At 41.7% G+C, this 14,074-nt stretch overlaps 1 protein-coding gene across 1 annotated transcript; it reads right to left on the bottom strand.

Annotated features, from left to right (window-relative positions):
• Positions 1-1,872: 1,872 nt before the first annotated feature.
• LOC147462024 (uncharacterized) lies at positions 1,873-2,580 on the bottom strand. Its single transcript, XM_086502368.1, has 2 exons — positions 2,349-2,580; positions 1,873-2,239 (listed from the first exon to the last, which is right to left on the bottom strand). The coding sequence occupies exons 1-2, from the start codon at positions 2,478-2,480 to the stop codon at positions 2,057-2,059; spliced, it is 315 nt and encodes a 104-aa protein (XP_086358494.1). The 5' UTR covers positions 2,481-2,580; the 3' UTR covers positions 1,873-2,056.
• Between the last annotated feature and the right edge of the window lie 11,494 nt (positions 2,581-14,074).

The raw sequence follows: 14,074 nt of genomic DNA, 5'->3' as shown, positions 1-14,074 counted from the left end.
ATGAAAAAATCATAGAAGTTTAGTGTAGATTTAATAAAATTTTCATAATTGAATATAGCTTCTCATCAAAATAAGATTTTGCATAGATTTCAAGGTGTATGGATAGGAAAAAGCTTATTATAACAAGAAATTGAGCTTCATAACCTAGTTATGGGACTAGATTTTTGTTATTATCAAAAGACCAAAATCTCAAAAATGCTAACAAAGAAAAAAAAAATGGTCTTTCAAAGCCTCTTTCATTAACATGATGAGATTATGGGATAAAACCTAAGGTGTATAATGTATCTATAGGTCAATACCCATCAACTAAGAAATTTTAAAGGATTCAAACTCATAGGCATCTTGTAACTTAAGCTCATATAAAAAAAAACTCTAGTGCATAATGACTTTCTATATTTAATTTTAGTCACAAATAATTTTTTTCTCACATGACTTTTGCAAAAATATCAAACACATATATAAGTAGTTACTATGGATTATTGCATGCACCGTCCTCATTTTTTCTTAGACTAGAGTACGAGTTTTAATGAGACATTGAGTGTTGTTTTGTGTAGCTTCTTTTCATGAGTGTAGTTGCTATTGAGATTATGATAAAAAATGAGGGATTATAATTTCTATGAGTACTTTGAATAACATTTTATAAGTTTGCAAAAGGTTTTCTTGAGATGTGATCTAGATTTAATCTACCATTTTATTTAAATTCACGAAAAAAGGCCACTTTAGTGTCCTTTTTGGTACCAAACTAGCTAGTGTTAACGTAAGGCACCAGTGAGCAATAAGCCAAATCAAGACCACAAAGAAAATCAAGTTATGATGATGAGATTTGCGATGGGGATCCCACACTGTGGTAAGAAGAGGAAAGTTTGTAGGGTAAAACACCCGATATAGAGCCCATTTAAGAGAGGCGATGAATTGCGGCTATTGTGCTACATTGTTTTCAATTTTGGATGGTGCATTCATGAGCTGAGCAGAAGGGCTATGGGGGATAGAAGCAGCGTCGCGAATGGTGAGGCACTGCACACAACGCACGATGCTAAAGAAAATTCTATGTAACGAAAATGGTCGTGAATAGGTAGACAACAAGGGGTGTAGGTTAAGTCGGTGGGCCAACGATGCTTGAACGAACTCGGGATCCAATGACTAGTATTCAATCTCTCTCGCACTAGCGAGTCTACCACTTGTTGGAACATGTCCCAAATCTGGAGCAAAATGGCTTTAGTTTAAGGGGTCGATGGGTTGGAGGACAGGGACCGGTGTTTTATTGGCCCTTTTACCCTAGAGGATTGATGTAAATCATGAGGCTAGATGTAAATCATGAGAGAGAGAGAGAGAGAGAGAGAGAGAGCACAATGGAGCCTGCATTGTGGCTAGGAAAGGAAAGTGTGTAGGTCTAAGGGTAGGTTTAGACGACCCGACGACAACAAGAGAGCAAGCTGGTGAGTGCAGCTTAGCTGGCACGAAGGGATTGGAGAGAAAGAAGCACAACGTCTTTCAGACCCACCTCTTTTTAGGTGACACACCCCTCCGCTCGAGTCCCTCGGAAAGAACTCGAGGTAAAGAGCTTTGCAGTGCCAAACGTGGACTGCTGTCTTGCTGATTGACGTTTGCTCTCAATTTGTGATGTAGCTACCTTTCGCATCTTCTGAACACAGAGAGCGGAGGCAAAAACACAACATTTTAGCTGTCGTTGGGTTCTTGTGAGCCCTGCCTAGGTCATGTGGAGAGAGAGAGAGAGAGAGAGAGAGAGAGAGAGAGATTTTGCTATTTATTAACTCACGCATGAGCCCAGAGATCATTGCACGTTTCATATTGCCACCATGTTGGAAAAACGCCCAAAATTTAAATAGTCATTCAAAAAAGTAACAAAATAAATCAGATAAGCGCACGTTTCATATTGCCGCGATGGCCCAAAATGTAAAGATTAAAATTACAAAGTAATGTCATTGAGAGTAAGAGTGATTAGTGAAGTACAAAATAATCAGAAAGAGTATTGAGGTGTGCAGGTGGGTGGGAGTTGGAACTTGGAAGCTGGCCGGATAGGCTCGGCAGCCAATCATTAATGCTTGCTGTGGTGAGCGCCATGCTGCTGCTTCTTGGCGGCCTCCTTGGCGTGCTTGCGCTCGTGCTTCTCGTGGACCGCGAGAGTGCCTGCACCGATGGCGATGGCGGCAGCCACGTGCTCGCGCACCTTGTGAGCATGGCGCTGCTCCGGGTGCTTCTTGGCCTCGTGCTTCTCGTGCTGCAGCAAACAATATATATACAACGACGTCAGGCGATGCTGCTAGCATATATAACTCTTACCATATTCTATAGAGCACGCTAAAAACTCATGATCAATAGAAGCTTACCAAAGCGAAGGCACCAGCGGCGAGAGCGCAGGCGTCGGCCGCATGCTGGCGCTGCTTGTGCTTCTTCTCCTCCGCCTTGTGGTCCACGGTGCCGGCCTTGGAGGCGTGCACAAGATTGTGTTGGCCGGTCATGATTTCTGCTAAAGAAGTGTAATTAAGCTGGTGGAGGCAGCTGTATAAATTGATGATATTGTTCGATGAGCAGCAGCAGGATATTTAAATGTAAGAGCAATGTCCTGATGAGTAGCGGTAGCATGCAGGTGCGTATTTATAAGAAGAAGGACGCAGTAGCCGGGGGATTCGTGAGTCGACGTAGAGCGCTTGCAGACACGGCTTTCGAGTTTCGACGCGACGCGCTCACGACAGCTTCCTGCCCAGGGCGGTCACCACACGAAAAGTCGTCCTCGGCTGAGTGGGGAAATTACCCCCGAAATTCCTTCACATGTACATTTCAACCAATCATTCTTGGCTTGGTCCATGGGTCTTCTAAAACAAATAAAGTTTTCGCATCTTATCTTTCTATTCTAGTTGTTCACTTCCATATGTTCCTACATTTACAGATTAATATCCCTAATTTCCATGTCCCTCAACACTAGCACTGTGGATGCAAATCTCACCAATATCTACAACTATGGCATTATGCACGTACATATTGATAACAATGACTGTTGCTTGTAAACTATATTTTTTTGCGGCAAATCATGGAGATGCTAGTGATCAAAAGTATTGAAGAATGCAAGCCTCACTATAGGGAGACCAATCCCTGATGATGAATTGTATAGATGAGTGCATAACTTCTTTCAATTTGTGTCCACTTGTTCTTGAGCCGTGTGTCACTTCCACTTAAGCTATACATGGTGATGAGACTAGGTGGATATGAGAGCGTTGCATTCATGCTGATTACACGCTAATGAGTGCAGACGTGAAATAGATTAGATTGCATTGAAAATTCAGTACAAAAGAGGTGCTTATAGTAAGGCATCTCCCGTGTACTAAGGATAACAAGCCTTCCCTTGAACCAAAGAAGGTATATAAGTCTTCATAAAACATTTGTCACATAAGCACCATAGTACTCTCCTTCGCCATGAACAAGGTTTTTGTCTCCTTTTTCTTCTTCTTCTTTTGCCACATGTGCCGCTCCTCTCATTGGTTTCTTGGATTTGCTATTGCTGCTTCCACTGCTATTGCTTTGATCCTTTGAATAGCATTTGGAAGGAGAATGGACCTTCTTCCCACACTTGTTGCAAAATTTGTTGATGTAGTAATTCTTTGGTACATGTCCCATTCTCCCACAATCGTAGTATTTCCTGACATTGGATGATGATGCAAAATTTAAAGATGGTGATGTTGAGTCACCTCCCCTTGAGGATGATGTGCCATAAGCTCCGGCTCTTCATGATGTTGATGAGCCCTTTCGTTTCTTCTCCTTGGCTTGAAGTAAGTAGATGATGTATTGAAGTGTTGGGGCTGGTTCTTTGTCGTCAAGGATGGTGACTTACTGATCATATGAGGGTGGAAGTGCACTTAGAATGATAGCCACTTTGTCATCTTTAAGGACTTCACACTTGATGTAGGTAAGTTGTGTACTGATGCTGTTAAGCACGTTAACTAGGCTAGCTACGTCCTCCCCTACACCCATGGTGAGTTTTTAAAATTTCTGTTTAAGGTTAGCTTTGCTCTTTTTAGCTCTAACCCCAAACTTTTTCTCAAGCACAACCCATGCTTCATATACACTTTTGCACTCATCAATGAAAAGAACATATGTAGTTGTCGTGAAGTGAAGTGATGATGATGCTTAGTCACTTGCTCATAGTTTTTTAGGTTTATTGCAGTCATTGCCCTAGATTATGTGCCTTCTTGATTACTTGGTGATGGTTTTACTACTCCCCAAAAGGTCTTCGTCATTAGGTATCCCTTGAGCTTTTTTTGCCAGATATATATAAAAAGCCTCTCCATTAAACCGAGTAGTTCCCTCCTCCTCCATAGCTTAGGAGACTCTCCAAGTCAGTGTCTACAAGCACACGTAGCAAATCAGCCACGGGGATCCACCTTAAAATATGTAAGTGTAGCACATGAGTCCCGAGGCTTCCACAATGAAATATTTAAGATAGCACATGTGAAAAAAATAAGGGATTTTAATCAGGTACATTTACAGAAAAAATGTACTTACATAAAGGGTTTTTTAATTGATAAAGTGAAAACTTTCATACATAAGGGCTAGTATTTTTTACAAAAATGCATACATAAGGGATAGATATAATACTTGAAAACGTACAGGTAAGAGATTATTTAAATACCTCTTGTTTGCACGTGCTATATGCAAATTCTACATACACTACAACATGTCGCGTAAAAATCAACGCACATATCGGCGAGACAAGCTTTCTTTTAGAAGTAAAATACGATTAAATAAGCATCATAATAAACGCCGGTATCGTAGCATCGATTTTACTTTTAGAAGTAAAATACGATTAAATAAGCATCATAATAAACGCCGGTATCGTAGCATCGATATAAATATCGGTAATCATTGTCAAAATATACCAAGTTATAACAGTCAAAATACACGCAGTTATATACGCCTGTATAAACGCAATTATAGGCGCCGAATTATTTTTTGAGACCGATAGTTCTTCTAAGGCCTGTACCGGCACCGGTGCATATACCAAACTCAGTTCCGACGACCAAACCTGCAAATTTTTTTGGGCACAGGGGGCTGGGAACTGATGCTGCATATACTACAGCAACAGAAAACATCCCTCTCAACCCAAAGGAAGAGTGCACAAGCAACCGCACTCCACCTACAAGTTGACGCTAAAGAGCGGAAGTATATAGTTTAGCAAAACTCTAAAAAGAACAAAACCACAAAATCAAAAGCTTAATCATGACAAGTTCTCAAAAGCATAACCATAACGTCGGCTCGCAAACCATAGGCACAACTGCATAACCATAACCATAGCCATAATCTAATTGCCAAACCATAACTATCACATGATTGCCATGCCATCACTGAAAACCATAACCAAAACTTGATTGTCAAACCCTAACCATACCATCATTGCAAAACCATAACCATAATTTGATTGCCAAACCATGACCAAAACCTCTGCGCCATACCAGAACCATAACCTCTCTACCATACCATAAGTGAAAAACAAATCATAATCACAAACGGAATGCAAAACCATAAACATGAGCACTACAAAACTGTACGTGCAAACAATCACTGAGTAACACTAGTATCAAGAAGACCACAGCTACAAAAAAGAATGTACAAAGAGTGTATGAAGATGACTGAGTAAGACTCTATCAAGAAGACCATTATGGTAATGCCTCCCCGTCGACCTCCTGCCCTCCTCAAGTAGCTGGGTCAAAAGGGCCACAAGTCTATGCTTGTACCCATACTTCTCCTCTCAACGTATCGGAATGCGCTTCACGACAACTTCCTACAAAATTATGGTTTAATCATGGGATAAGTCTTCAAACTTCATATATATTTTCAACAATGCAAAGCATACGTATAATACTTAAAAACTCATGTCAAATGTGTTGTAGTCTCCACTCGCAAGATGTGATGCTCCAACAGACTCCAAACGTGCTCTGGCTGCATCTCTCTGCTGTTGAAATATGTCTGGATTGTCTTGTCTCTCGTGCAATCCCCGCCCACTCCTCTGCATCCAACCATGCTGGCTTTGTACTATCGGCATTGTACTTGTCTCTTGACTCTGATCGACAGTGTGACATTGTGGCCTTCGCTACGCCCAAAATTCAACCATTTGAGACTTGATCGTACCCCTCTGCCGGCCTGTACTCTCTATGAATGGCCTTGACAATGTAACTCCTTCTTTCATCGTCGAGATTATCCCAAACTTCCATCACATAGTGACCAAACTGAACTGTACAGAGCTGTCAAATCCTCTATCGCATGGCCTTTCCGACCTTATCTCCCACAACAGCCCCATCCCTGCTCTTGTACACCTTGCTAGGATCATGCTCCTGTGATCCCCAAGGTGTACGTGGTGTGCCAATCGGTGAACTATCTACTGAAGAGAGTGGGGGAGCTCTCTTAGTGGTGTGGACGCATTAGCAGAATCACTACCACAATCATCACCACCTTTAGAACGATGCCTACCTCGTCTTGAGGATGAACCACCCGTCGGTGTATGGGGTACACTAGTCCTAGGCCCTGCACTTTGTTCGTGAATCACCTCTTCAACCTCAACGTACTCCAATCCTTCACACACTTGCTTGCTCCATGGAGCAATTTGAATAACATAGAGCCACCACGGTTTAGATAGATTATTTTCATCATTTTCTCTCCACAGTGGATCTATTGTGAACACAACTTGTTCACAATGCTCCAAAAGTACGAATGTCTCCAGCACATCGGTCCGCACCGGCCTAGAGTTCACTTGAATCAATCCACTCTTGTCTTTGCGCACAGTTTCATTAGGGCTGATGGTAATAACTTTGAACCACTTGACATCAAAGATAAAAATATCAAACTTTCTAAAGCTGATCTTCCAGATGTCTTGGATATAGCCAAAGTATTCAAGTTGGCTAGTCTCTGTGTTTTCATCCCTGGAACTACTCCTACTTTCTTGGATGAAGCTTGCCCTAACATCACTATCAAAAGTGACCCTTTGTTCGTCAATCCATTGCACTCTAAAGTGTTTCCCATGCAACCACAAAGCTCCATATTTGTGATAATGCAACCACAAAATTGAAACATACTTAAAGTTATAATTAAAGTAATGTTATCATGTGGAGCTCGAAAAGGAAGTTGTGAAAATATACATGCCAATCGTAACCCCTCAACATCTCCTCTTTCTCTTCAGTAATCAACACTACATTCCTCTTTGCCTCTGAGATTGTCGCATCTAAGTTGTAAAGTCAGGCAATTTTTGAAGATGATCTAGAAAAGAAAGGTTTCTAGTGGCACGATTTTCCCTTGAATTGCACGCAATCTATCAGGAGTTGTTGCTTTTTTCCTTCGTACCTCTCTAGCCACTTTTGCACGATGTCTGAGTTGAGAAGGTAAAATCTCAAAACCTTTTCTCGCGTTGTGATGTCCATCTTCCTAACGATGCCTTGTCCCTGTGGCTCGTCCCCTGCCACCTTTACGTTGACCTCAGTGGTCCACATTCGGCGCATCTCTGGATCAATTGAGACAAAAAATTCACTGATGAGGACAAGAGACTCTTCTTCAAGCCATCCTTCGGCCATGCTACCCTCGGGGCGAGCCCTATGACAAACGAACCCCTTTAAAGTATTCATAAATCTCTCCAAGAATAACATCCACCTGTAATGGACTACCTCAGCAACTGCAACTTCATTGACCACATGCACAAGTACATGTATTTGGATGGTAAGAATGTTTGTTGGAAAGTACTTCTCTACCATGCACACTACTTCAATAGCATTTAAGCGTGCTGCATCGATATTGTCTTCTCTTATCTCTTTTGAATTGATCCAGCGTACCAACTCACTGATGCTGTAGATTTTTCTTCTAATGTCATCTGTCAAACAATCCTTTATGGCAATTGGTGTCATAAAATATAATATCTAACTTTACCAAATGATTTTATCATATTAAACTGATCATTTAATATGGGAAGATAAAAGGGGAACAAGAGTTAGGATAATATCAACAGGGGACCAAAATGAGAAATGGTTGCATCTCAATAGGGGTCCAAAAGGAGATGGTCTACCAAAGAGCAATGTGTAATAAGTGCTTCTAGATCTACCTCAGCAAGGGACCAAGAGGAGAGATGGTTACATCTCAATAGGGGTCCAAAAGGAGGTAGTATATCAACGAGCAATGTGCATCTAATGGAGCTTAAAAGACCTTAGGGTTAGCTTCATTAATGACCTCCAAAACTTAGTGTTAAAAAGTCCTTTGACCTGACTGTTAGAAGTTGGACACACCCCACGGCATCTAACTACTCGGCGGACTATTATTTTTGTAATTATTCATTCATTGAGGAAAACCCGATTTTTCAACTTGTAAATATTGGGACTTACAGAAGTTTCCAGATTGTATCCCAGTTTTGATAGTTAGATTGAGTAGATGGTTGATTTTGGAACTTTACGGTTTGAGAAGTTGTAAGGTATATATACCACTTTTTGACCTTAATGAAAGGACCTTTTGTCATTTTTAAAACAAGTTTGAAGTCTGTGAGTGAGCGTATTGTGTACGAGAGAGAGAGTGTGAGCTTGTCTTGACGTTACGTGTGCTACGGTGGTCGGAATCGAGTGTGGAGAAGTACAGTGTGTTGCCCCCGACTAGAGCTACGCGCCGATACCAACATTGTGCGCGTATGGTCCGGCTTTGGGAGTTCCTTCTACGAGCTTCATCGGTTGTTTGGGTGAGCATACGTTATCCGATTTCGTATTGCAGCATATCCACGCGTTCAAATTGAGTAGAAATACACATTAGGTACTTCAGATTTCGGAAACGAAGACCTGCAGATTTCGGCCAAACATCCTATGTGTTTCTGCACTGGGTGTTTTGGGTCGTGATTTTGGTTCATAGACCTTAGGGAGAGCAGCCTATAGGTATTAATAGGGTCTCCTTCAAGTCCTATGGTGTTTTGAAAGTGTTTGATGGGTGTTCGGCTCTAGCAAGCGTTGTAGCAAGTTTCCTCTTTTGCACTCTTGAAGGCTGTCACTTAGACAATTGGTAGGGACCTCTGTAGGAATTAGTTAGGAGTCGGTCGAGTGTAGGTTGACACCTTATGCTTGCTTCCATGCGCCTGCGGGTCAAGCTTCGTCCTTAGCTGACATTACATGTTAGGTGAGTTCTCGTTGTGCTGACATCCGTCGCGGCGTATTCGTCCAACATTGGCACCGCTGTCGGGGACGAAAACCTTAGGTAGGTGACCGAGACTAATCCTTGAGGATTGGGATTTTTGGCTTGCCAAGAGTCTCGCTTTACATTTAGATAGGATCATAGGGTGGAGGACTCTCTAGGTCTTAGAGGGAGTTTAGGAAGTGTGTGTCTGGCCTAGATCCTTCGACTTAGGTAGAGGAGGTAGACTTAGGTAGTTTTAGGTAGTAGTCGAGTTCTAGAGTAGGAGTTGGAGTGGTAGAAGCGGTGAGAGAGAGCTTGAGAGTCCGAAGAGGCCAAAAAGCAACCAAAAACACCATTATCACCATTTCTTCATGATAGGTAGGAGTAGAGTAAGTAGGACATCATGATTCAGATCTAGAGTATCTCATGCATGTACACTTGCTTGGTAGAATCATTACAAGTTTGTAAAAGACGCAAAAAGACACAAAAGTGTCGTTGAAAGCCTAATTGAAGTCCAAAAGTTACTGTGAGTGTTTCTGATAGATCTACAGAGCGTCAGGAGCATTCTTGTCAGAAAAGACTTTAATTTTAAGCCAATAGACATCCTACGCGTAGGATGTCTACAAGCCAATCTGGGAGGAATTTTGGGATTTTGAGTTGACCAGTGTGTTCAGAAGGTAGGGTTTACCCTAATTTCAACTGGAAAGTGGAAATTTGGCCATATCTTGACAACATAACGCCAGATAGACTGAAATTGCTAGACATCCTACCCAAATAGTGCCAAAACATTAACTTGAGACCAAAACCATAAGATGGCTGCATGAGTATGTCTTGCATGATATATTGAGTGACTGAAAGGGGTTCCACCTCATTTGGGTAAGAAAATTGGGTTCAAAGTGGACTTTGGTACTTTTGACTGAAAAAGCAAAAACAGCTGAAGTTTGGGACTTTTGACATCCAAATCAAAATCTAAGCATACCATTGGGATACTGACATCAAGGGGAAGCTGTGGGACAAATCTGGGGTTAAACTGGCCAAAAAGACATCCTACGCGTAGGATGTCTTCTGAGTGATTTGGGACTCCAAACTGAATTCTGAGTATACCAAAGTGATCAGCAACTCAAGGGGAGCTTGAGCCTTGAGTTTAAAGCCATTCTGAAGAAAAATACATCCTACGCGTAGGATGTCTAATGCAAGAAAATGAAGCCAAAATTTGACTTTGAGCATTGTAAGGTGTTATATAGCCTAAGGCAAGCCTCCTAGTCAATTTTGGTCCAATTTGGAGTTCATTAGACTGATCAATACCATCAACAGGCCGTCGGAACAAATTTCTAACTCATTGACTAGCTAATAGGTGTCCAAATCAAAAAGTAAAAGCAGCTGTAAGCTCAGCACAACAAGGGGAAACAACAATGCAAAAATCCAGGCAAAACACAGCAGGAGACATCCTACGCGTAGGATGTCTATTGGGGCATACTGCAGAGAAAATTTGACCTGGCCTAGACAGTGAGGTTCCATTTGGCTTAAGGGTTCCAGAACTTCTTTCAGAAGTGAATTTGGACCTTGTTTGTCCATTTGACGAAGCAAGGACCGAATTCAGACTTTTTCGCGTAAATTGGCCAACATCAGAGGGAAGTACTGTTTCAGATTAGCAAACCTAATCCAAAACATTAGCAGTGTATAAAATACAATAGTGGTTGAGATTAACTCTCCAGTTATACCAATCATTACTAAGATAACCTCTAGCAGATAAATGCTTTGATTCAATTGCCGAAATTAAAACTCTTGTGTACAGGTATATTGAGCAACAAAGCAAGAAGTTGCGCAGAAACTGACCCATTGCCAGGTGAGTGGTTGAATTTGTGATAAATTGCATTGATAAGTTTGATGAATTTAAGATCAGGAAGATACATTGTTAGAGACCAGAAGGTGGCAGGTGACCAAGGTAGCTTAGTGTCCACCGAAGAGAGTGTAACTCAGGCAAGGCTAGATCCGCTAGCACCGATTATTGAGGAAGGTAGTGATACTCACACTTCGTCAGACAAATCTTTCTTCATGATGGGTAGTCAACAGCCAGGAGGTTTCACCTATGATGGACCTATGTGAGGAGGAAGCACCTCCAAAAATCCTTTGAATGATTCCAGGCTCACGGTGATCTTCTTAGAGGGAACAAACTCAAGAGGAGCCCTACTCTATTCTGACTATCGAGGCCGCAAGTGCATTTGTATCGAAGAGAGGCCAGCTCAAAGATTGTAGATAATCCGAGTGTATGATGATGGAGATAGATTCCGAGACGAAAAGGGGAACCACTATTTAATAGTTAGCAACCCTGAAGATTACAACAAATATGGAGATAACGTGGCAAAAGGAAAATGGTTTCAGAAACTCAAGAACCGCCACCAAACATTGATCTGCCCGGAGCTAATTTTATGTATGATAAGAAAACAACCAGGATTCCAACTTATAACGAGAATGTGGGAATCTACAAACATGAGAGTGAGGGAATTGTCTCTTACTTGCGCAGCAAAGAACCATACGTAAACAAACTAAGGAAAGACAAGGTTCTTTACTTATTCTCTTATGAAACTGCTATGGGGAAGGGCATAGTTTTTGTTTATAGATACAGGCGAGAATACCAACGTATTCTCCCAGAGGAAGTAGAAAGAGCAACAGGTCCAAGAGCATCAGCATATGCCCTTGAGGAAATGTTGAGAGCCTCCCACACCCCAAGCAAGTCAACAAATCCATTTTCAAATGAGTATGACACTACCTCACATTCCACCAGACCACAAGCATTCAACAACCAAGACCAACCAGCAAACCATCCATCATTGCAGGCATGGCTTCGACAGAGTGCAACAATGGAACCAGATCAAAACCGAGATGGTTATCAAGCCGCACGAGGGCTCAGGGATTTTCAAGAACCACCACACTATTCTAGGTATCAAGCAGAGAGTAAGCCAAAGACACAAGGGTCGACCGAGCCTGGAGGACCACCCATGGAACGAGTTCGAAGAGAAGAACCACCTCCAGCGAGAACTGTTAGAAATTATGGCTTAGGAGCACCGTTGGAAGAGGAACCAGCCTATTGTAGAAGACCTGAGGAGCTGTATCGACTTGGACAGGGTGATCCAATGATGAGGTTTGTAGACCATCGCAGAATTAGACCTTCTCGAGTGCAAAAATGGGTAAACAAGAAATACACAGGAAACAGAGACCCAAGAGATCATGTAGCAGCCTTTGTGCATGTAATTAGAGCCGAAGAGGTGTTAGATTTTCCTACCCAATTTGCAGGGTTTGGACTAACCCTAGAGGATGATGCTGCAACTTGGTTTGACTCTATGGAGCGTAGAGACTTTAAGTCGATGGACGAAGTGTTTGACAATTCTATTGAGGAATTCTCTCAAAGGGGAATAGCTCATAATACCGTCTCACAAATCCATAAATTCAAACAAAAAGATGGAGAATCTGTACGGAAGGCAGCCCTAAGACTAAAAAGATATGTTAGGTTCTGTCCTGTTGAAGAACTGCCAACTCAGTCCAGACTTATGCTGATATTCATCCAAGGACTAAGGAATGCAGATCTCCAGAAAGACTTACATATGAAGAGGAGCACAACGTTGAATGAATTGACCAAGGAGGCTCTGTACCTTGTGGACAATTGTGCGGTCTACAAAGAAGGGGAGTTGAAGGACCTTGATGACGATTCATCTTCACAGCAAAGTGGGAGCAAGTCTTCCAAGATAGCACTGAAAGGCGAAAAAGCGGTAAACCAGGAGCAGCTCGTAGATGAAGTGCTAAAAAAGATCAACATGTACGCCAAACCCCAGGCTAAACAGCCCAAGTGGTGTACTATTGAACAAAAATGGACAAACCATGGGACCAAGGAATGTTATTATAACAAGGAATATGTGAGGGAGAGACCTTACGCTCCCCAAGCTCCAGTAGCTTCCCCTCAGGTTCCACCGATGCCCAGATATCAAGCAGGCAACTTACCAGGACCTGTAGGTGTAGAAAGACCACAACTGGTGTTGGGGCAACAACCACCCCTACCAGGTTTATGACCAGTTGGTATAAGATACACACCAACGGTAACAGAATCAGAAGAAAAGGCTTTGGTGCCTATGCATGCATATTATGAAGATCCCAATGGATATGCGGCAAACCCTGTCTATTATCCACCGGAAGAACCCTCAACACCAGAACCATGGAGCATGATAGGGAATCAAGGACCACCAACTGCTGCACAAGCTGTTTCGTATAGTAAAAAAATATACACATAAATAAAACTAGTTTTTTTGGATTTTTTTTGGGATGGAATTACACCAAAAATAAGAGAAGCTTGCATGAAATTATTTTTATATGGAATAAAGAGTATGGTAAGAAAAAATATGGTAATGGTGAGTCAATGTACATAGCATAAATAACACACCATAGGTAGAAATATTTAAATAAATACCAAAATAATTATGAAAAATCCTTTTATTTAGGCCCTATATAAAATGAAATATTACACACAAATGGGCCATAATATACTTATTTTTTTTATATTTTTTTGGCTCAACTAGCCCTGTAACTAGCTAGTTAAGGGTTTTTAAGAAGATATGGAAAAAGTCCCCTAACTCACACAGACCTATATACAGTGAAATGGTAGGGATAGCCACAGTGTTTGGATGATTTTGGTAGGGTGGGTTAACTCACTATAGCAATTACGGAGAGCCGAAAAACGGCTATCATTAGCCCTCCCCCAGGATGATGGTATATTCATGTACCATCATAGAGCATCTTTTCCAAAGAGAGTGCTTCAGAGTCCTTGATGAGGTCTTCATTGTTTGGCCCCTCACAATTTTGGTTTGAGCTACACTCATGCTTCACGGAACAATACCTACATGAGATAGCTGCCTTTTGACAGATCTTTGGTAGAACCTTTGGT

The sequence above is a fragment of the Adiantum capillus-veneris genome, chromosome 3 (assembly GCF_014529385.1).
Source record: "Adiantum capillus-veneris isolate H3 chromosome 3, ASM1452938v2, whole genome shotgun sequence".
NCBI classification, from domain to species: Eukaryota; Viridiplantae; Streptophyta; class Polypodiopsida; order Polypodiales; family Pteridaceae; genus Adiantum; species Adiantum capillus-veneris.
The sequence above is the reverse complement of the archived record's forward strand: the minus strand, read 5'-3'. Positions and strand labels throughout refer to the sequence as shown.